General features: G+C 41.6%; 2 protein-coding genes and 1 pseudogene across 3 annotated transcripts in view; all 3 read right to left on the bottom strand.

Annotated features, from left to right (window-relative positions):
• Positions 1 to 3,198: 3,198 nt before the first annotated feature.
• On the bottom strand, positions 3,199 to 3,574 carry LOC129169643 (histone H2B-like; annotated as a pseudogene).
• A 4,758-nt stretch (positions 3,575 to 8,332) lies between these two features.
• Positions 8,333 to 8,716, bottom strand: LOC129169640 (histone H2A-like). Its single transcript, XM_054756205.1, has one exon. The coding sequence runs from the start codon at positions 8,714 to 8,716 to the stop codon at positions 8,333 to 8,335; it is 384 nt and encodes a 127-aa protein (XP_054612180.1).
• A 6,342-nt stretch (positions 8,717 to 15,058) lies between these two features.
• LOC129170486 (transmembrane protein 132D-like) overlaps positions 15,059 to 23,717 on the bottom strand; it is a 39,880-nt gene continuing 31,221 nt past the window's right edge. The window contains exons 8-11 of one of the 2 annotated variants that reach the window (XM_054758140.1): positions 21,920 to 22,091; positions 21,733 to 21,846; positions 21,475 to 21,666; positions 15,059 to 19,374 (exon numbers count right to left, since the gene is read on the bottom strand). In XM_054758140.1, the coding sequence (XP_054614115.1) occupies positions 18,028 to 19,374; positions 21,475 to 21,666; positions 21,733 to 21,846; positions 21,920 to 22,091 (1,825 nt within the window). In that variant the 3' untranslated portion in view covers positions 15,059 to 18,027. Of the gene's footprint in view, positions 19,375 to 21,474; positions 21,847 to 21,919; positions 22,092 to 23,717 lie in introns of both variants that reach the window. The other variant, XM_054758139.1, reaches the window with a different exon arrangement.

Below are 23,717 nucleotides of genomic sequence, written 5' to 3'. Positions count from 1 at the left end.
ACAACCAGATAGCAACAACAAACAGACAGAAACTGACTTGAGCATTGAGATCGGCTGGGGAAAAGAATGTCTTGTTTATGTCAACAACTACACTAAGTGTAATCAACTGCTGGCATCACACAAGCTTTGTCAAGGAATCCAAGAGAAAGTTATCTTTGGAGAGACTGGTGCCAATGGTCTGAGGAAAACAAGTGTAAAACCACAAATGGGACTATCGATCAAGACTCTCTCACATTAGCTGGAGGACCAGGGAGCCGGTGCATGAGACAAGGCTTTGTAGACTGTTAAGATATTCTGTCTGACTTATTTTTCAATACATTTAGTAAATCTAACCTGGTGTGTGAGTCTTCTTTCTTTCTCATAACTGGAGGTTAAGACCACGTAAGGGGGAGGTGAAATTGGCTTAATTGATTTTCCAAAATGGTTCTTTGACCTTAAGTAGTTTGTGGAGAATTTCATCTCCAACACCCTGCATGTGTTTTCTCAAAGAATACCTCCGAGAAAATGTGTCACCACAATTCGAGCAAGTGAAAGGTTTTCTCATGTGTGTGTTCTCCTGTGTGACACCAAATTTACCTTCTGAGTGAAACTTTTAAATCGGGCTGAGCAAGAGAAAGGTTTTTTTTTTTCTCCTGGGTGTGTTCTCATGTGTAATTCCATGTTATTTTTTTGAGTGAAGCGTTTACCACAATCTGAGCAACTGAAAGGTTTTTCTGTGTGTGTTTGCATGTGTCAAGCCAAAATGACTCTTACGAGAATCTTTTATTCCAAACTGAGCAGTGAAAACGTTTACCTGTCTTCGAGCTTTCAGATTGTTTGTTGCCAGTGTGAGTCCTCATGTCACCTTCACAGTCTGTATCGCTGCTCAGGGATTCTCGGTTGCAGTCTTCCGGACTTCATCTTCCGGAGAGTGTGGCGTTGTGTCGTCACTATCTGACAGTGGAGCTACGAGGTTGTCTGCTTGTGATCCCCCACAGTGGTCTCCATCAGCTTCTGTTGTCATGTGTGGCAGTGAGCTGCTGCATGAAGGCTCCGCCTCTCCCAACTTTGAATATGATGAAGCTGTGAGGACTCAGGTGGTTTGTCTTCATGGTCTTCAGTCACCACAGAGACACCAGTCAGTGGCAACCTGGCCAGATCGGCCTCCTCTGACCCTTAATGACGCTTCCCCCCCCGATTGATCAAGAATGTTTTCTCTTCTACTTTAACATAGGGGGACTGTGACTCCTCCTCTTCCTCTTCAATGTGGGTGGGCTCTGGCTCCACTTCTTCCTCTTTAATAAGAGGGGACTGTGGCTTCGCCTCTTCCTCTTTAATAGGATGTGGCTCCTCCTGCTGCCAAGTGGAGCTACCATCCTGTGGCTGAGGGGGACAGTCACCTTGATGACCAATCAGCTGCTGGATGTCTGCAGGACCCAAACAGGAATTATTGTTGAAGCTGTTTGTGCTCTGTAAAAAAAAATCTACATGCACATCGCGGTGGCACACGTGCGCCGCTAAAACCTAAACTATGAGACGCCATGCTATTTTATAAGGCACAGTACTTCATGATAATGAAGCAATACTTTCTGTCGGCTTTATCACATCTGCTCTTCAATGGTGTGGTTATGGTTCCCTAGTCTCATTTTTAATGCAGTAACAGTGTGCCACCCGCTGGCCATAGGCAGAACAGGTGAACTGAACTTGCACATGCAGTATTATGAACCACAGTGGTAACAGTAATTAGTTAGTTAGTTACCGATAAAGTGTCATTCCATTATCATGAAGTACTGTGCCTTAGAAGATAGTACAGTGTCTCAAAATGTAGGTTTTAGTGGAGCACACTCACGCTGTGCATGTAGATCTCGGCGTGCATGCAAATACCAGCCAGAAGGAACAGATGTACTACAGGAGTCCACCAAATATTTTAATGAGGCTATACCAGGCGTGCAATCCCCTCCGGGTGGTTGTTTGCTTTTTGTTACCGTGTTTTGAACTTCTTGGCCACCTTAGGTATTAGGTAAGTACCATTTAACAACGCCCGACCACATAGCGTCAAGTGTGTGCCACAAAACAGGCAAAACATGATGCCAATGTCCTCCATTAACACCCGCCACAACTGTCATTACGTAATGTGTACCGTAAACGCAATTGGTACTACGCATGTGCAGAACGCGTCTACATCTGGTCAGCCTATTTTTCGGCAGCCATGTTTTGAGCAAGAGGATTCGTACATGTATGCATGTGAAATCTGTCATCCGCCGATCTATTTTACAGCAGTTACAGAGCGTAAACGTCAGGCACCAAGATTTCTATAACGCATGTACGATATATGCCACACCCCCACTCCCTCCCCAAAAACATTTTTAAGATTTGACAAATTACAACATAATCTATTTTTTTCTTATGATATCCATGGTAAAATATAAGACCTCTTTTCTTGGTTCCATAAATTTTAGGGGTTTTTTTGGACACTGAAAAAAGACGAAAGCATTTGCTAGCAGGATATGTTTAGATGGATGGTATTTCTCTGTTTAGAAACAAAAGCTCAAGCTGAATCCTCTACATTAATCCATATATTCCATTAATCCATTATATTCACATAACTGCATTTTGTGTTTTATTCTATTTATTTATGTACATGTAACCGGATATGACGTTTATGTCTGCACTACATGCATTGTGTAAGTTTTTACATAGCTCAGTCTTGGTGGATCTCAAGACGATAAACATCTGCATGCCAACAAAGCCACTAATAAAATAATCCCCTAATTGACCATTAATGTTTATTTAAAAAAATAACAACAGTACGTGACATAGCAGAAGCTCTGTCGTAAAATATTTCTGAGGTGTGAGGTTTGCCTTGCGCATGCGCGGAACCTATATGCTTTTGTAACTGATCTTTGAGGTTTAAGTAAACCCATTTAAATATTTGATATTTTATTTACATTGGTAATTCACTTTACACAATCTGGTAAGAAATGTAAGACAAAAAATGTGAGCTGAAAGCACCAGCTCTTTAGTGAACAGAGCCAAAAAACAGCTCTCTCCAAAGAAGCCAACATTTCCGTCACAACTGTCAATATATGACATTTGTACACACACACACACACACACACACACAAGTGATTACAACGAAGTGAAAGATAGCTTGCTCTGAGGATGAGGTGTGTGGCTTTTAAAAGAGCCGTTGGGTATTGCTGATTCTAATGGAGCGGTTTACTTGGAGCTGGTGTACTTGGTGACAGCCTTGGTACCCTCAGAAACGGCATGCTTAGCCAGCTCACCGGGCAGCAGGAGACGAACGGCGGTCTGGATCTCCCTGGACGTGATGGTGGAGCGTTTGTTGTAGTGAGCCAGACGGGATGCCTCAGAAGCGATGCGCTCGAAAATGTCGTTGACGAAAGAGTTCATGATACTCATCGCCTTGGAAGAAATGCCGGTGTCAGGATGCACCTGCTTGAGCACTTTGTACACGTAGATGGCATAACTCTCCTTCCTGGGCTTTCTCTTTTTCTTGCCGCCCTTGCCGGGGGCTTTGGTGACGACTTTTTTTGGAGCCCTTCTTGGGCGCGGACTTCGCTGGCTCAGGCATCTTCTCAAACACTGGGTCTTCTGATACCGGTATGGAGTCGCTGTGCGACTGTGCGGCGCTGCGACTCTGAAACACGCTTTCATGCAAATTAACCTGCGCCAGTTCCTTTCTCTGATTGGCTGACAGGTCTCTCGCTTGGAGGAGCTCAAACGACTGTTCTGATTGGCTGACAGATGTCTCGCTTGGAGACGTTTAAACGACTGTTGAGGGCCCCTTTGTTGCGACGTGAAGCGCTTTCTGCAGTAGACTTTTTTGGCCTATAAACGAAAACCAATGTAAACTCATCGTCACAATGATTGCTTTGTCTCAGGATGATTCAACATATAGTATTCTTATTATGCTACTCATCCAGTAGTATGATGTCTACTATGTTGTACTGCATATTCTACTATACTGCACATCTCATTCGAATGATGATCTCCTGGGGTACAATAGACAATGTATAGTACAGCTTATAATACAATATTATACTAACTTAATAGGTATTCTTTTGTAGCAATCTGTAGCGCACAAAAGCAATATACACACATTTTATATGAGTGTACTGTACTTTTACACTGACTGGCAACAGTGGTGGTTCTAGCTATGGTATGAGCCACATGGACAATTGCCCAGGGCGGCATTCTCTAGGGGGCGTAGTGAGGTGAGGTTGAAAGAAAAACGCTCTATTTACAATAGTAAATCAACGTGATCAACCATCCACCTCATGATGTGGCTCAAACCAAATGGTGTAGTGACAGTAACTGCTCAAAATTACAACATGTTATTTCACGACAAAAATGTGAAATAAAAAGGAGGGATATGTGAGCCAATGAGTAGGTTTAGCTTTGACTGCTAGTTGGGTGGTGGATGGCGACTATTCAAGATTCAAGATTTTTATTGTCATATGCATAGTAAAACAGGCAGTTATACTATGCAATGAAATTCTTATTCTGTTCATTCTCCCAAGAAAAGAAAGAAAACACAAGAAAAACAATAAGAACATAAGAAACATATGTACCAATAAATTAGGCAACAACAACAGAAGAGACATTAATACAGATAAATAATACAGATAAATAATACAAATAAATAAATAAAGTGCTATGAGTGTGTGCATGTGTTGCGTACGGCGTGTGTGAGTGCTTCGTTGAGAAGCCTGATGGCCTGTGGGTAAAAGCTGTTTGCCAGCCTTGTGGTCCTGGACTTCAAACTCCTGTAGCGTCTGCCTGACGGTAGGAGTGTGAATAATGAGTGTTGTGGATGTGTGCTGTCCTTGATGAGGTTGTGTGTTCTGCGTAGGACTCTAGATGTATAAATGTCTTGCAGTGAGGGGAGGGCTCCCCCAACAATGTTCTGTGAGGTCTTGATCACCCGCTGGAGTGCCTTCCTATTACGTGTTGTACAGTTACCGTACCAAACAGTGATGGAAGCGGTAAGGAGACTTTCCATATGCATCTGTAGAAGCAACTCAGGATTGTGGTGGACATGCCAAATTTCCTCAGTCTTCTCAGGAAGTACAGTCTCCTTTGGGACTTCTTCATAATTTGTTGGGTGTTGTGAGACCAGGTGAGGTCCTCGCTGATGTGTGTGCCAAGGAACTTGAAGGTTTTCACCCTCTCCACCTCAGTCTCATCAATAAACAGGGGTCTATGCGGCTCCTTTTCCCTTGTTCTTGGGTCGATGATCATCTCTTTAGTCTTATCTGTATTGAGAAGGAGATTGTTATCATGAGCATGAAGAGGAGCGGACTCAGCACACACCCCTGTGGGGTCCCAGTGCTCACAATTCTTGAGCTGGATGTGCAATTGTGGACTCTGACTGACTGGGGTCTGCCTGTTAGAAAGTTAAACACCCAGTTACAGAGGGGGGGTGACAGGCCAAGTGTGAGGAGCTTATTTGTGAGTTTGTGGGGGCTGACTGTATTAAAAGCAGAGCTATAGTCTATAAATAGCATTCTGACATATGTGTCCTGGCCCTGTAGGTGAGAAAGGGCTGTGTGGATGGCAGTGTTGACTGCATGATCTGTGGACCGGTTCTGGTGATATGCAAACTGTAGAGGGTCCTCAGTTGCCGGGATGTTCTTTTTGATGTGGGTCATGACTAGTCTTTCAAAGCACTTCATAACAATAGGAGTGAGTGCTATAGGGTGATAGTCATTCAAGCAGGTCACGTTGCTCTTCTTGGGTACGGGCACTATGGTGGTGGACTTAAAGCAGGTCGGTACAGATGCTTGTGCAAGCGACAGGTTAAATATGTCAGCAAGCACATCAGCTAGCTCTGATGAGCAAACCCGAAGTGCACGGCCTGAGATGTTGTCTGGGCCTGCTGCTTTTCATGGGTTTGTTTTGTTCAGAACCCTGTGCACATCAGCTGATGTCACCATGAGAGGTGAGTCCTGTGTGCTCCCCAAGTCCAGCCACCCTCTCTGCTCATCAGGGGTTTGGGTTTCAAAGCGGGCATAGAACTCGTTCAGCTCATCTGGAAGTGTGGTTTGGCTGGATGTGGCTACGCTACTCCGCTGTCGATAGTCTGTGATGTGCTGGAGCCCCGCCCACATGCGCCGAGGGTCTGAGGTGGAATAGTAGCCCTCCAGCTTCTGTCTGTACTGTCTTTTGGCCTCTCGTATGGACCTCCTCAGGTCATATCTTGTCTTTTTGTAGTCCTCAGTGGTGCCCATGACAAATGCAGTCGAACAAGCACATAGCTTAGCCCTTACATCACAGTTCATCCACGGTTTTTGATTGGGGTATTTTCTGTAATACTTGGTGGTAATGGTCTCGATTAGTGATGGGTAGACGAGGCATCACGTATCGTTTCGACGCAGTGACACACTGTATTGACACGGTGTTGACACTGTGTTGCTGAATACTGACACCTGGTGGACTCAAAAAATCCCTGCAGGAAACATAGTTGACAGACTCAACTGACACTGATTTGATGACCTATTGTATCCAATACCGTCATTTACGTATTTGCATTCACATTTTTTGTTCCATATATGTAATTTAATTAAAAATCCTCTATGATATTTGAGACACAGTGGATAAATTAAGTGAACATCTGTCATAATGTCAAAACCTCAGTGAAAGTGCTGTGAATGTCACTAGTCTCGATGCATGTGCTAATGATGCGACTATGATGAAAGTGCGGTTAATTTATGTCATCAAAACAAGTTAAAGCCATCAGGTGCACAATTTAGAAACAATGGATCAAAGACTGAATGGTATGGGAAGCTAGTAATAAGAATTAGTGGGGGGGGGGGTCATTCAAGCAGAGTCAAAGGAACCGGCTCTCTAGAAAGAGCTGCAATTTATCTCACTAGTGTACACAAACTTCAAAGTTTGTCAGCCATACAACCATCATTCTATTATATGAACGCAATCTCTTAGAATGAGTGTGTGGCCCTAAAAAGGACCTTTTTTTGTTGCTGTTCGATGAAGCAAGAATTTAGCCTCCAAAGCCGTACAGAGTGCGCCCTTGCCTCTTCAGAGCGTAGACAACATCCATTGCGGTCACGGTCTTTCTCTTGGCGTGCTCAGTGTATGTAACAGCATCACGGATAACATTCTCCAAAAACACCTTGAGCACACCACGAGTCTCCTCGTAGATCAAACCGGAGATACGCTTGACTCCACCGCGACGAGCTAGACGGCGAATGGCGGGTTTGGTAATACCCTGGATGTTATCACGGAGAACTTTGCGGTGACGCTTAGCGCCTCCTTTCCCCAAGCCTTTACCTCCCTTGCCTCTTCCAGACATTATTTAAACCTAGCTTGTAAGTCAAGCAACTACAATGCAAGAATGATGTCTTTACAGCGTTTGACCCTGCTTTATGACACGACTGCGGACGTGAGAGAGGACATGTGAGACGGGTATGTGACGTCATCGATTGCGGATTCTAGTATTCTATCTTCTACATTTGAATGTGCTTCAATTCATAAATGTATAGTTGAGAAGGATAATCTAATATTTTTTTACATGATTGCAAGACATACTTTGACAAATCGATCCATTGTGATGTAATGTAAAGATGCTAACCTCGTATGATAGCATGTATACTGTAGCTGTCCTAGTATGTTTATTTTTTATTATGTGGCCTTTTGCATCTGCTACCTTGTTATATGTAGTATAGTATAGTATAGGATTTTTAGTAGCCATGTGTATTTAATGTAATTGAATGCATTTTAATCTCATCCAACTCTACCACAGGTGCATCAACTTTAGTGTCACATTAATAATGCAAGGCCTTCTCATACCTTCACATTACATTCCTATTTCACCAAATACTGTAATCATAAAATAAGTGACTGCAAAAACACCTTTAAAAAGATTCTCTATGAGAAGACAAGCTTTGACCAGGACTCACAGGTCACTCCAAAGACACTAATGGGCCAGACTTGATGGGGTGCCAGTGGAATATTCCTTCTATAGTGCTTAGATTTGAGAAAATTTGATCATTATTAATAAATGCACAGTCCTTACATGACAAACTACAAAATATCATTTGTTTATTACTGTGACATGTTAACAGGCCTTAAAGTGTGTGGCTCTTATTTTTTGAGGGGGGCACATTCTTTAGTCTCATTTATTGGAATAACATTACAGTATACATAGCACTAAATTTAAAAAAAAGCTGTAACCTTTATAGACTTCCATTGCCTGTTGTCCAGACATTATATATCCAATACAACAACCTGCAGAAAAGGGTCTTTGCTCTATAAGAGAAGTGGGTGGCTCTTAAAAGAGCCTTTGTGATGGTGGTCTCAGTAATCCAGCTTACTTCTTGGGGGGCTTCTCGGTTTTCTTGGGCAGCAGAACAGCCTGGATGTTAGGCAAGACACCACCCTGAGCAATTGTCACGCCCCCGAGGAGTTTGTTAAGCTCCTCATCATTACGGACGGCCAACTGCAGATGACGGGGGATAATTCTAGTCTTCTTGTTGTCGCGGGCTGCGTTTCCAGCCAACTCCAGAATCTCAGCTGTCAGGTACTCGAGCACGGCAGCCAGGTAGACTGGGGCGCCGGCACCGATACGCTCGCCGTAGTTGCCTTTTCGCAGCAGCCTGTGGACACGACCAACTGGGAACTGCAGCCCAGCACGGGAAGACCTGGTCTTGGCCTTAGCTCTGGCCTTGCCGCCAGTTTTGCCTCGTCCAGACATTTTCTAGAATTAGATTTTGTTTCTGTAAGCAACAAATACAATGCTATGAGTCGGCTTGGAGCAGTGTACTTATACACAAGTGCTGCCCGTTGATTGGCTAGCTGTGGCGGGGAAACTATTATCCAATCAGCGAAGAGCAGTCTTTTTACGAGGTCTGTGGGATGTTTTGAAGTAAAAATGCGCGGTTATATACTTCATGATAAAACATAGTGTAACACCGTATATATACACACACACATAAACATATTCAACACGGAAATTGTAAATATACCATAGTGACACTGGAATGTGACGAATGTTATGTCTATGATTGAATGGAACTTCAGTTGATTTATTGCGCATCAACATGTTATCTAAAAAAGTACACCTCAATATACCATGGTATATAACTTCTCACTTAAAATAAACATTGCTTATGTATTGTTCTGTTGGCTTTGAAGATATTGCTGCTTGTGGAGCGTAGCACATATGAAAACAATGGGTTTCAACAAAACTAAAGGTTACCCTGTTGTATGCAACTTTCACATTTCATATTGGTTTTGTGTCAATTGCTGCAGAAAATTCAGTGAGTCTGAATGGCAAATGAAAGCCTTGTATTTTTTTTACCTTCTGATGCAAGTTTCTATGTTGAAAATTGCGGACGGTCAAACGGCACCCTCTAATGGTGACGCTCAGACGTGCACGTAAATAAAGCGCGCATTCATTGTGTTATAACGTTTATTTTCGGCAAATTAAAAATAAAGTTAATGTATACAGATGGCAATGGAATTGTCTCTAGGAAAAATTGTTTGTTGGCTCTTAAAAGAGCCTTTGTGGTTGTGAGAAAAGTAAGGAGTTCAAGCTCTCTCTCCGCGAATACGACGGGCCAGCTGGATGTCTTTGGGCATGATGGTGACTCTCTTGGCGTGAATGGCGCACAAGTTGGTGTCTTCGAAAAGACCCACCAGATAAGCCTCGCTGGACTCTTGCAGAGCCATAACGGCCGAGCTCTGGAAGCGCAGGTCGGTCTTGAAGTCCTGAGCGATCTCTCTAACAAGGCGCTGGAAGGGCAGCTTGCGGATGAGCAGTTCGGTGGATTTCTGATAGCGACGGATCTCCCTGAGAGCCACGGTACCAGGCCTGTAACGGTGAGGCTTCTTGACACCGCCGGTGGCAGGGGCGCTCTTACGGGCGGCCTTGGTAGCCAGCTGCTTCCTGGGCGCTTTGCCGCCAGTGGACTTACGGGCTGTCTGCTTGGTTCTTGCCATCACGACTCAGTAAGAGAAAGATAGTAAGTTGTAGACAGGCAGGGTTTGCTGCCGCTTATATTCAGACACGACAAGTCTGATTGGTCAATGGAAAGAGCTCAGCGCGCAAGAGCTGGTCAACTATTGGAGGAGAAGAATTTGAATCGAGCCAATCACCAATAACTGTCTAAGGGATCCTGCCGCCATCTGCTGGTGTTACAACACACTGCATGCACAATTCATAAACGTTAGTAGGACATTATAGCAATACGATACTGTACACCAGTGGTCCCCAACCTTTTATGACCCACGGACCGGCTTGTGTTCCCACAAATCTCCCGCGGACCGTGGGTGGGGGTCGTACATTATAGCTATCTAATTGATCTGATTTATTATGTATTGTGTAAAACTAAGACATGAATAACATCAAATTAAAAGCACAAAATGAATGCCGACCCACCATCCACCAGTTCAAGTTCCACCAAGTTTTTCCAGAGAGATTATTACATCGTGTTTGACGTGTGGTAAGAGGCAGTGCGCGAGCAGTCTATCTGTGCGGCGAGAGAAAGTTAGCTCACACACAATGGACATGCGTCAAGTGTGACCGATGTAACAGAGAGAATCCGGCCACTTTTCAAAATAAAACATAAAAAATGAAATAATGGAAATTATTTTTTCTTTCTGTCCGGCCCGGTACCAAAGCGGCCCGGGGGTTAGGGACCACTGCTGTACACTGATTATCAACACTTCTTGTTCAGTTATACTGCTTTTTACAAGTAAAGCTATCAATTTGTTCAAAAATTCATCAAGTATCTATATAGCGAACCATATTTTGGTCGTATAACAATGTTTTTTTTAACAAATTCCTTTGACAACTCGCTTCTTATTTAAGGCTATTTATGAGTCCTTCTTGGCAAAATAAGCTTTTAGGTACCTTCTGCATTTTAAAAGATGCACATTTAATTATGGACAAAGTTGAAATGCTTGATTGTTTCAACCAGCATTTTGTCTCCTCTGTTTTTTTTTTTTTGTTTGAAACATCCAACCTAAATACCAATTGCTCTTTAGACAATAATGTATATTGTCAAGGGCGGTCTTTCAATTTTATCCTTATCACGGAAGATGAGGTGCTGAAGGCACTGAAGCTTTTAGATTTAACAAAATCAGCAGGTCCCGACAAAATTGAGCCTTACTATTTGAAACTTGCTGCAAACATTATTTCCAAGCCATTGACATATATTTTTAATCTTTGCTTGTTCACTTGTGAATTCCGGAGTATTTGGAAAACTGCTTATGTACACCGGCTACTTAAGGGAGGTGATGCAAGTACATTAAATAGGCCTATTTCCAAATTGTGTGCATTGGCTAAGCTGTTGGAATCATTTGTAAGTGATCAATTGAACGATTTCTTGGCCAATCATAGTATTCTTTGTGATGTTCAGTCTGGTTTTCGGTGGCGCCACAGTACAACTTCTGCTCCTCTTCAAGTTATGAATGACTTTATTGAATATAAAGACCAAAAACAACACTGTGCAGCTCTTTTTGTTGACTTTTCAAAAGCATTTGATACTGTGGATCATCTTATTTTAAAACAACGATTGATTAGTGTTGGCCTGTCAGAAAAAAGTGTCAAATGGTTTGGCAATTATCTTTCTGATCGATACCAGCGTGTACAGGTTGAGGGGTATACATCAGGTCTATTGAAAGTGTCTCAAGGTGTACCGCAAGGTTCTGTTTTGGGACCACTTTTGTTTATTTTATACTGTATATTAATGATGTTGATGAAACTGTATTAATGATGTTGATGAAACTGTGTTAGGTGCAAAGTTTCATTTCTATGCTGATGACAGGGTCTTATACTGTGCAGGAACTACACCTACTCAGGCTATTTTTAACTTGCAGAAAGCTTTTAATTTGCTTCAGAAATGCCTTGTTGACTTAAAACTTGTCTTAAATGCAGAGAAGACTAAAGTAATGTTTACAAATGCTTGGAAATCTAAAAATAAATAAAAAAATAAATAAAAATAAAAAAATCTGCCAAATATTATAACACTAGAAGGTTCTCCTATTCAACGTGTGTCAACCTATAAGTACCTTGGATTTTTGCTTGATGAAGCAATTTCTTTTGCCCCTCATATTCAGCAGCTGGCAAAAAAAATTAAAGTAAAATTGGGTTTTCTTTTCAGGATAAAATCATGCCTTTCTTTTTCTGCCAAAAAAGAGGTTGGTGTCTGCAGCATTCTTATCAATGTTGGATTATGGTGACATTTTATACATGCATGCGCCAGCTGAGGCCTTACATGCCCTGGATACTGTTTACCACGGTGCTTTGAGGTTCATTACAAACCTAAAATCCTTCACATATCATTGTGTTCTTTATGATAATGTCGGCTGGTCTTCCTTGTCTTTACGCAGGCTAAAACATTGGCACCTCTTTGTATATAAAGCTACGCTCGGACTGCTGCCTAGGTATATACAGTCAAACCTGTCTATAGCGGCCACTGGAAACGGCAAAAGTGGCCGCTATAGACAGGTTGGTGACCATTTTGAATTTGTGCACACACATATTAACATGTATTCACAAAAAGACTGGAGCAAAACCAGGAGACATAGGGGAAAACGCTCTGTTGACACATAAACAGGTAGGTAAATCTAGGTAACAGCTCCAGTGAGGAAACTAGTAATATCAATAACAACAATGAACCAGCGCCGCACGTTCGATGGCGCTGGCCTTTTATCCGCCACAAATGTTAATTGACCGCAGCTGCGCGGCCACCAGGCATGAAGCGGCTGCCTCTTCCTCCCCGGAGAAGGCACAGCCCGCCAAATAAGAGCGCAGGACAGGGGATGCTCGCTCCTGTCCTGCAGAACGTCACAAATTTCCATCTTTTGATTTTTTTTAAAACATGATTTTAAAAGCAAGAAATAAAAATTTTAGTGAACGAACCCAAGGATATATGTACAGGATACGCGTGAAGCAGTCATGAATGGGTGTGTGCGTGAACAATTGAGTGCGGAGGAGGTGCAAAGATTGTCGTAAACTAACAATACCATCGCTCCTTTCTTATTGAATGGGCTTCTAATCTCTAATTAGTCGGCAATTAAGTGATATTTTAGATGTTTTATTCAGGTGTTTTGTCTATTTTAGAATCTATTCACGGCATTGCAAAGTAGGAAGATTACCGTTTTGGCCGTCATTGAATCTTTTCAGGGCGGCATTGCAAAGTAAGAAGACGGCTTTTTTATGTCGAACGAGGACTCAGTAATTAAAGTCTACACACTACGGCTTCATTGCTTAAAAAACAAAACTTTTTCGTGCATGAAGCTTCTGCTTGAGTCGGCATTTTGGCCGCTATATGCGGTCAGATATTGACCAAGGGAGACAAAATGTGTGGCCGCTGGCCGTGTTAGACAGGTGACCGCTATACACAGGGTGTATAACACGTAAATTTTTTGCAGGGGATTTTTCAGTGGCCGCTATAGGCAGGTGGCCGCTCTATACAGGTGGCTGCCGCTAAGACAGGTTTGACTATATGTGATTATATTTTGCCCAGCGAAACCGATCGCTATAACTTGAGATCTGAAGACTTTATCATGTTGACTGTTCCAAGAGTAAACTCAGAACAAGGTAAAAAGGCATTCAGTTATTCTGCACCATTTTCCTGGAATAAGCTCCAATCTGACTTAAAGCTGGATCAGTTGGTCTCAATTTACTCTTTTGAGAGACTTTTAAATGTTTGGGTTGAAAAATCATCATGCTGTAAATGCTTTGCCAGATTAATTTTATTATCTTGTATTTTTATTGTTTTATTTTTTATTATGTGTGTATGAATATCTAATGTAACTTGCAAATTGTGCTGCTTCTTGGCCAGGACACTCTTGGAATAGAGATTTTTAATCTCAATGAGGTTCTCCTGGTTAAATAAAGGACAAATAAAATAAATGAATTCTGGGGTTTCTTTCCGCTTTCTTTGCAACCGCACTGGCGTGATAAAGTCACGCTAAAATACTACCTTAACAGGCTACACCAGGCGTCACCAACGTTTGTCCTTGTGAGAGCTACTTTTACCAAATGAAAATGGCCAAGAGCTACTCATTTTTGTAACATTTATTTTCAGAGCTTATTTTAAACCCAAACAAAGCGAATATGCTTGTTTTACCAGAACATGAACAAAATGCTGGTGTCCACAACTCACATTTTGTATTTCAGAATGCATTTCTTTCTACTGTTCTTTCATTATTAACTGAAAACCTGAATGAAAAGCAGGCTTGCGGGCACCTCATGCGGTCATGGGGGCTACCTAGTGCCCGCGGGCACCACGTTGGTGACCCCTGGGCTAGACTAACTACGTCATTTTTACTTACTTTTACTTACTTTACTCCTGTGGGTCACACCGTCTCCCACGGGTCTGTCTTGGTATTACGTCAGGTCACGTTTGATTGTATGGCTGTTGTGGTCTCATAATAATAATAATATATAATTATAGTGACCATAATAATAATCGTCATAACAACTATAATAATAGGGATGCCACAAAGAGTCCATTACTGTACCACTAATCCTCCAACACAATGACCCCAATCCCTAAAATCTGTCAATAGGGGAGCTAAATGCTTCAGATTAGAGATTTTGCTGAAGTGATACCAAGAAGTGCTGTTGTTTTATGTAACTTGCCTTGCCTACAATGTCAATAGATCCACCTTAAGAACTATCAAAAAGAATACCAAAGCTGGTTAGCCCTGCACCACCTGCACGGGTAACAAAAATAAAGAAAAAAATGGTGATCACTGGTTTAAAAAAGGCCTGTTAATATTTGTTACACCGCCTAAAAACACAAGGACGGAACATCTTCTTCGCATCGTTTCCTTCCGGTGTCAATGCTTCCCTTTGCATTCCGGCCCAAATAAATTCCCCTGAATTATGATGTCATCCTCAAATCGCATCCAGCGGTGATTAAACAATATCAAATCTGACCGATTCATGGCAGAGTCTGAGCCAGTAATCCCAATCATTGACCGCCGGCTTTCATGTGCATGACTCCACTACTGAAGGGCTTTTAAAACAATCACTGAATCACAAAAAACAAAGGCATTATTAAAAAAAAAAACACCAACATTTATTGGCAATATTTGCAAGGAAGCACATGTAACATTTTCATTTCAAAATAATATAAGCTGCTACATTATAAAAGGCTTCATGATATATTATACTGTATGTACATAGAAAAGATGTTCATTATTCTTTGCTTTCATTCTACAGAGCAGAGGTTTTCAAAATGGAAGCCAAAACCTACCACAGAGACTATTCTGTGCATGTATTTCCTGCACTGTAGTAGCACACAAACTTCGAGAGTACATATTAGAAACAAGCAGTGAGATACACTGCGAATAAAGATCTCTCTCCCAAGAGAATAGCACCAGAGTCTGGTAATTTCCTGCACTCTAGTAGCAGACTAACTCAGCGAGTCTATATTAGCAACAAGTGATGAGAATGCGCTGGTTATTAAACATCACTTCCCTAAAGCAAAGCAACACAGAGACTGAGTGTGGTTATTTCCTGCACTCTAGTAGCACACAAATTTAGTGAGTAGATAGTAGCTTTGGGATGCACTACTAACAACAACAAAAACACTCATGGAAACCACCAGTACGTGCTCTGGTCAACCCGCACTCTAGTAGCAGACAATGTCATTGAGTAGATTATAGCAACAAGCAGTAGGAAGCGCTTCTAAAAAATATCGTTCTCTTAAGGCAAGGGTGTCCAAAGTGTAGCCCAAGGGCCATTTGTGCCCGGTGGCTGTTTTTTATTGGCCCGCAGCACATTTAAAAAATATAATTCAACAAGAAAACAGCAGTAGTGCTGCCATCAGCAGTAATCTTGCAAAAATAAAGTCAAAATATTAAAAGCTGTAATCTAACGAGAAAAAGTAATTTTACGAGAATAATTTATGAGGAAAAATAATGTCATTGTAGTAGCATAAAGTTGAAATATTACAAAAAGGTGTTATTGTGTTCAATTCGTGAGAGTACGAGAAACAAAATAATGAATACAGTTGTAATTTTGGAAAATTAGGTTGCAAAAAAAGTTAGAATGTTATGAGAATAAAGTCAAAATATTATGGAAATAAAGTCAGAATTCAGAGACAAAAATTTACAAGAAGAACGTTTAAATAGTTGGAGCGTTTGAATAAAAAAAACGGTAAAAAAAAAAGCACATAAAGTCAAAATATTAAGAGCAAAAAGTTGTAATCTAACCAGAAAAAGTCCTAATTTTACAAGAATAATGTTGTAATATTATGAGGGAAAAAATACCATAATTTTAGTAGCATAAAGTTTAAAGAATAAAGAAAAAAATGTTGTTTTCTTTAAAAAAAAAAAAAAAACAACAACAAACAAAACAACAAATAAAGTTGTACATTTAGGAAAATTATGTTCAGGTAAAAGTTATTAAATGATGGGGATTAAGTCAAAATATTGTGCAAATAAAGTCATTATATTACGAGAAGAACATTTTCAAGAAGAAAGTTGAAATGGAAAATTTAAAAATTGGAAAAATAACAGCTGTAATTTTACAAGAAGACAGTCAAGATATTAAAAGACAAAAATCATATTCTAATGAGAAAAAAGTCCCAATTTTACAAGAATGAACAAGAAAAAATGAAGGAAAGAAAGTGATTTTAGTAGCATAAAGTTAAAATATTAAAGAAAAAATAGTCATAGTATTAGGAGAAACGAACTAAACAAAATACATTTGTCATTTTTGTGTTTATGGCAGTGAAGTCATAATATTATGAGAAAAAAATAAAACGCCCCCCCAAAAAAACAAAAGCGAACTGCAGAAATAGAAAAAAAAAAGATGTAGAATTTTCCAAAAATAAAGTCAAAATATATGGAGGAAAACGTTGTCTTCTAACAAGAAAAAAAGTCACAATTTAAAGAGAATAAAGTAGTGATATTATGAGGAAAACTATCGTCATTTTAGTACCGTAGAGTTGAAATATTGAAGAAAAAATAAGTTGTTTTCTTTTGAAGTCGTAACAATATGAGAAACAAACAAAACAAAATAAACTTGTAATGTTTGGGAAAATAAGTTGGGGAAAAGTAAGAATATTATGGGAATAAAGTCAAAATATTGGGAAATAAAGTCATGATATTCCGAAAAGAAAATGTACAAAAATTATTTAAGGATTAAATATTATTTAAGAGGTTGAAATATTTGGAAAATTGAAAATAAAACAAAAACAATAGCAACAATGTAAAAAAAAGAAGAGAGTTAAGGTGATACATGCAGTTTTTTTCTTTCAATATACAGTATATTAACTTCTTAGCATATTACAAAATATCTAAGTGGCCCTTGCATCATTTCATTTTTCATGTGGCAAAGTTTGGACACCCCCGCCCTGAGAAAAAAATCACAACAGAGTTTGCGCTGGTTATTTCCTGCACTCTAGCAGCAAAGCAATGCACTCTAGATAAGTAGAAATGCAAAACTGTGCAGAAATGAATGCTTTTAGTGTTACCTGATATGTTCCAAATCATCATTTTGTCGATTGTGTGGCTCTGTTGCTTAAATGAAACTTGTTTTTATTGCTAAATGGACATAAATATGATTTATATTATTGCTAAAAAAACAATAATATAAAAGCCAAAACGCCTTACGTTGTTTAAGGGGAGTCTCACTCTCCCACACTTTGAAAACCCCTGCTTTTGCGACAAAGAATTATTGAAATTCCCATCAGTGGTATAAATAACTACTACTATAATATAAACAGGTTAATGGGCAGAAATGACATTTTCAGCACATACTTTTCATATATATTGCTAAAATGAACATAAGAAATGTTGCATATTCTCTGACCAATTGCATAAAGTCCATAGGTGTTCTTGGGAATCTTGAAAAACAAAGAAAATACATTACTTACAAAAAATAATCTCTCCTATACTGCATCGGCAAGTGTTTTAAAGCAGGAGTATAGAAATGATTTTGTATTTACAGGCCCCACATTATATCTGCACCAGCAGTACATTCTGTATTTACAGTACATCCTTACTTTTCATATACGATGCTTTTCACGTGGATAAACACTACTGAGTCTCTACAAGGGGTTTAACAACAGGCCATGGCATGTCAGGTAATGGGATCTGTGGCTCAACAGGGGGTGGTGGCGGTGGCGCCTGCTGCTGCTCTTGCAGTTGCTGATTGGTCCAGTGAAAGTCCACGCCGTTCTTCTTGAGCGCCGCCAAGTGCTTGATGTCCAGCGTGGTGAAGGTGGTGAACTGCACCTGGTTCCTCTTACTGGTGGGCGAGTGCAGCGGCTCGCTGCGGTGCGGCCTGGCCAGCAGGGTGGCCGAGCGGTTGGCCACGGGGTCCACCACCTTCCTGTGCAGATGCTGCTGGGAGCTGGTTCGACTGCGGCCCAAAGTGGCGGTTCTTTCGGTGGCGGTGGGGTGATTGATGGCGGCCATGGTGCTCGGGGCGCTGCGGGTGAGCGTTGACACTTGAGGAGGTGCTCCGCCCGGAGGAGCTGGGTGCTGGTTGTTGCTGGCGAGCCACACCCAGTCGTGCTTGTGATCCTTCGGGTCCACGATGGGTGTCAGCCCTGCTTGTATGGGGGTTTTATGATTGCGGAAACAGAGCCGATAGGACGCGCAGTTAAGCAAAAAGCCCAAGATGGCGATACACAACACCCCCACCAAGGAATAAATACAAATTTCCAAGTCGGACATGGCTCGGAATGTGCGTATTAAGTCGCTTTCAATGAATTTGGGGGATTTCGGAGGCTCTTGCTTGGATGCAACGTCCGCTTTGTTTGGCGGGGAATTTGGGTTGTCTAGCATGTTGCCAAAGCTTCTCCTCTGTCCTTCTTCTTTATCAAGCACACCGAGTGTGGCATCGCTACATTTGGTGGTACTCAGGGAGCTCTGTACTGTCGGAGATGTGATGACCGTCGGCTGAGAAGTTGCTTCAGTCTGGGCGACAGCCGACTGCACCGTTGCGACAAACAATGTGCTCGTTTCAGGCTGCGTCCCTACAAACGCTTCCCCCGCATCGGTCAGCACTTGCCGCGTCGTCACCGTCGTCTTCACCTCTCCCACCATTTCCGCCGCACCCCCGCCGCTCGTCTCGCGGCCGAGACCGGGCGGGCCGCCGCCCTGGAAGTCGATCCGCAGCAGCCCCGTGCCGACCGCCAGCTTGCTCTTCCTCTTGGACTTCTGGCATTCCTCGCAGATCCTCAGCTCCACCTTGACCAGAGCCCCTTTTCCCTCGCCTGCGCCCCGCGCCAACACAAACGTGGACGGCGGGCTGCGGCGGACGGTGGCCACGTCCTCGTCCGGCGTGGAAACAGTTAGGGAGTAGACGCCGCGGTCGAAGATGGTCAGCGGGACGACGGCGCCGTCGCTGAATTGGACCCAGCAGCTGACGACAGCTTCCTGGGAGCAGGACGACAACGACAATCAATCAACACGGCGCGATTTCAACCAGAAATCTGGTACACCGTGCACCAATCCATTTTACCAGGCAGATTGGAACGGCAGGAATCGGTTTTAGACAAAAATTGTTGCCAAAATATGTCTTGGACTTTGTAAAATGTCTCTGTTGTGCACCTAACAAACTAGTCCACAAAATGAGGGCCCAAATCTCTGTGAAGAATGGATAGTGGTTCTTGGGACACGAAAGGCAGATTCCAACTAGACAATCTTTTAATCATCATTATTGTGTGTGTGTGTGTGTGTGTGTGTGTGTGTGGTTTATATGTTCATAGAACGCCTACAGAACGACGAAGAACTCCGTATCTGCCTCCTTTCTTCTCCTTATAAAGCACTGTGCACCATGTTCTGATGAGTCATTCTGCGTATTACTGAGTGTTCAGACAACCTGTGCTGCAAAATACCCCAGCGAGGTCAAGTTAAAGGTGATGTTAAATGTTAATTTATCCATTTCATTCATCATTTATGCAGCGTGTAATACGTATCATTCTCAGGTTCCACTGGAGCACGTCAAGAAAAGTAAGTGTTATCAATCCAATCCCACAAACCAACCATGGCCCATTTCCTGTAGCTAACGTGAGCCAGCGGGGTGCCGCAGACATAACCTATATTTTGGATTTCAATACATCATGACTCGCCCTGAGCTAATTATCATAGTCTGTCATTGACGCGGTGACCAGTGAGCTGTCACCTCCTCCAGCAGCCTAATCGCTGCCCTGCTTCACCGCATCACCAGCACGTTTGCAGCACGCTGCTAAATGTGCCAGTGAGCTTTTTAAACCCAACAGATGTGCGGCCGAGCACGCCGTCCTCTGCCGTCGCCCCCCCCGCACGCTAACCGGCATGTGATTGTCGTGACTGTACACGTTTTTGCATGTCAGCGGCTGGGTGGGGTGCGGGGGGAGACAATAGAGACAGCTATTAACAGAACGGGACAGAAACGCCGTCGTATGTTTTCCTTTTTTGAAATACATTAAATGTACTTTTATAAATAGTAGTGATGTGCTCAAAACGATTCAACACCTATTTTAAATCATATTTATTTACAGTAATATGCAATTATGAACTTATTAACAAAATAATATAAAATGTTTTAATCTTTTTTTTATGTCAAGAAATAAAAACAAACGTGGATTTTTGTTGTTGTTTTTTAAAATAAATTCCCAAAGTTGTGGTTCAATCAATCCGATCATTGATGCTGCCCTCCACCTCTTTGATGGGGGATTATGACATGATTATGATTATGATTGTTATGTTCGTGTCATTCATTACATTCCCTTTTTAGTGCGATACGCCATCGTGAAATAAAATAAAATAAAAACATTAAATAATTATAAAATGCCATTAAATAAATATTAACATAATGAAATAATTAAACAGGCAATACAATATCTAAAATTAATAGTGTAATAAATGGATTTACATTAATTGGAAGTAATTATTTAAAATTGAACATATCTTTCCATTTGGGTTTCTATGTATGATTTTGGCATAATATATTAATTGATGAAATAAATTAATTAATTTATAAATTCATATATTAATTAAATTATGAATACATTATATGCAGTTGAAATGATTGGCAGTAATTATTTAATATTTAAAATATTTATTTGGTCTTCTGTGCATGATTTTGACATAATATATTAACTGATAATTAAATAAATAAATGTATAAATTAATCTAAATTAAATTATGGATAAATTCATATTTTAAATAATTTGAAGTAATTTTTTTATTATTTAAATATTTTAAAATTACATTAAAATATGTAATATTTCCATTTAGCTTTACATGTAGGATTTTGGCATATTGTATGACTTGATAAAGAAATTAATTTATAAATGAAATTATTGATGAAATTATTAATAAATGACAATTATTTTTAAATCATTGAAAGTAATTATATAATATTAAATGATCATCCTATTTGGCTTTACATGTATGCGATAGTATGTAATTGAATTTATGGAGGATTGAATCATTTGGACTTTTGCAAATGTAATAATGTTCAAAAGGACGGCATACAGCACATGCGCGTACCTGTTTGACCTGCGTGATGGTCTCTCGGGTGGTTGCCACGGCAACGACGGCACTGTTGCTGGCCGTGCTGGGCTGCAGGGACAGCGAGAGTCCAGACACCAACTGTACCCCCAGCTCCGTAACGCTCACTTTATCGTCCACCACTGCGACACTCCTCTCGGCCAGGACCGACGACGTGAGGGGGGACAGCACCTGCAGGAAAAATCCGCAGTGGTATGCAACGTACGTCACGTTTATGTTACGTAAAGAATGTCCCACCTGCACAGCGGTGCGACCCACAGCCCGCCCTTGCAGCACCGCTCCGTCCTGAACCCTGGCCACCTCTGGGTCGGCCACTTTTAGAGAATAGCGCACTAGATTGGTCACATCCACCTGCCCGTCAAAGCGAGGTTAAGGAAACCTGTTTGGCTTAGAACCATGGGAATGTCCGTCAACGCGCGTCTACCTGCCAGTCAGGACCGAGAAAGTAATCAACAGGCTTCGCCCCGGTTAGCAGCACCTCCGAGTCGGCCTCGGCTACGAAGTGTGTGAGCACCCTGAGTGTGGAGTGCTGGTACTGCAGCATGCAGCCCCTGCCCTTCCTCATCTCCTCTTCCTCTTCGCTATTCCAAGTGGGCCTGAAAGACACAGAAATACAGAATATCAATAATAATAACACGACTCGGGCGACAGCATTGCTTTGCAAAAAGCTGTTGTCTCCCTACCATGTGTCTATCAGTTGTGTTGTGAGTAGTTTCACTTTATTTGACTTTTATTTTCTTAATGTAATTGCACGCTTATTAGGATTACCACCGGCAATAGATACTTCCTATTTTCTGACCCACAGCTAGGTATTGAGCGTTTCGGGAAGTGGACGCAACCGACTGTCGTCGTCAGGCGACCACCATCGTTCATATTGAGTGCAAAATAATGACTTTACTGTACTGCAGTGTACAAAAAGTCTACTAACCTTTATCTCCAGGGCAAGTGTGCTTCCTCTGCATCCGACATGCTGGCCACTAATGCACCACGCACACCGTTTTTAGGATTGACTATTAAAAGCACAATTTTATACAGAGCTACTTTGACCTGATTCATACGATTTGTTCATTTTGGTGGTTTTTGATGCCACCACAGAGCAAAAGTGTGATGATAACCTTAGGACCAGAACTCATGTGCATGTGTGTACTCTTTGTGTATTTTGCGCATAGAAAGGAAGAACATCCAAAGTATATGATAAGGATTAACACTGGGGGTGTCACGGGACGACACAATACACGAGATTGGGCCTCTGAGAACAACATTTTAACATTACTTTCAAGACTGTAATGGTAATGGTAATGGTAAAAAGTAATGGTAATGGTTTCATTATTTTGAACATGCATACAAGTTACATTGGAACACATCACATAGTACAATTCGCAATTCCGCATGTCCAAAAGGAGTAGGAAGAAGCAAAGTTTATTTAATCCTACCCACCATCCGTTTCACATCAATTGCAATACATTTGTTCACTTGGTACAATACACTTAACAAAAAGATAAACACAACACTTTTGTTTTTGCTCCCATTTTTTATGAGATGAACTCAAAGATGTAAAATGATGATCCATCCCACCTCACAGGTGTGCCATATCAAGATGCTGATTAGACACCATGATTAGTGCACAGGTGTGCCTTAGACTGCCCACAATAAAAGGCCACTCTGAAATGTCCAGTTTTATCACACAGCACAATGCCACAGATGTCGCAAGATTTGAGGGAGCGTGCAATTAGCATGCTGACAGCAGGAATGTCAACCTTAGCTGTTGCTCGTGTATTGAATGTTCATTTCTCTACCATAAGCCGTCTCCAAAGGCGTTTCAGAGAATTTGGCAGTACATCCAACCGCAGACCACGTGTAACCACACCAGCCCAGGACCTCCACATCCAGCATGTTCACCTCCAAGATCGTCTGAGACCAGCCACTCGGACAGCTAATGAAACAATTGGTTTGCATAAACAAAGAATTTCTGCACAAACTGTCAGAAACCATCTCAGGGAAGCTCATCTGCATGCTCGTCGTCCTCATCGGGGTCTCGACCTTTCTCCAGTTTGTCACTGTAACCGACTTGAGCGGGCAAATGCTCACATTCGATGGCGTCCGGCACGTTGGAGAGGTGTTCTCTTCACGGATGAATCCCGGTTTACACTAATCAGGGCAGATGGCAGAGAGTGTGTGTGGCGTCGTGTGGGTGAGCGGTAACCCTAACCACCCCCAATAAA

Source organism: Dunckerocampus dactyliophorus, chromosome 17, assembly GCF_027744805.1.
Source record: "Dunckerocampus dactyliophorus isolate RoL2022-P2 chromosome 17, RoL_Ddac_1.1, whole genome shotgun sequence".
NCBI lineage: Eukaryota > Metazoa > Chordata > Actinopteri > Syngnathiformes > Syngnathidae > Dunckerocampus > Dunckerocampus dactyliophorus.
The sequence above is the reverse complement of the archived record's forward strand: the minus strand, read 5'-3'. Positions and strand labels throughout refer to the sequence as shown.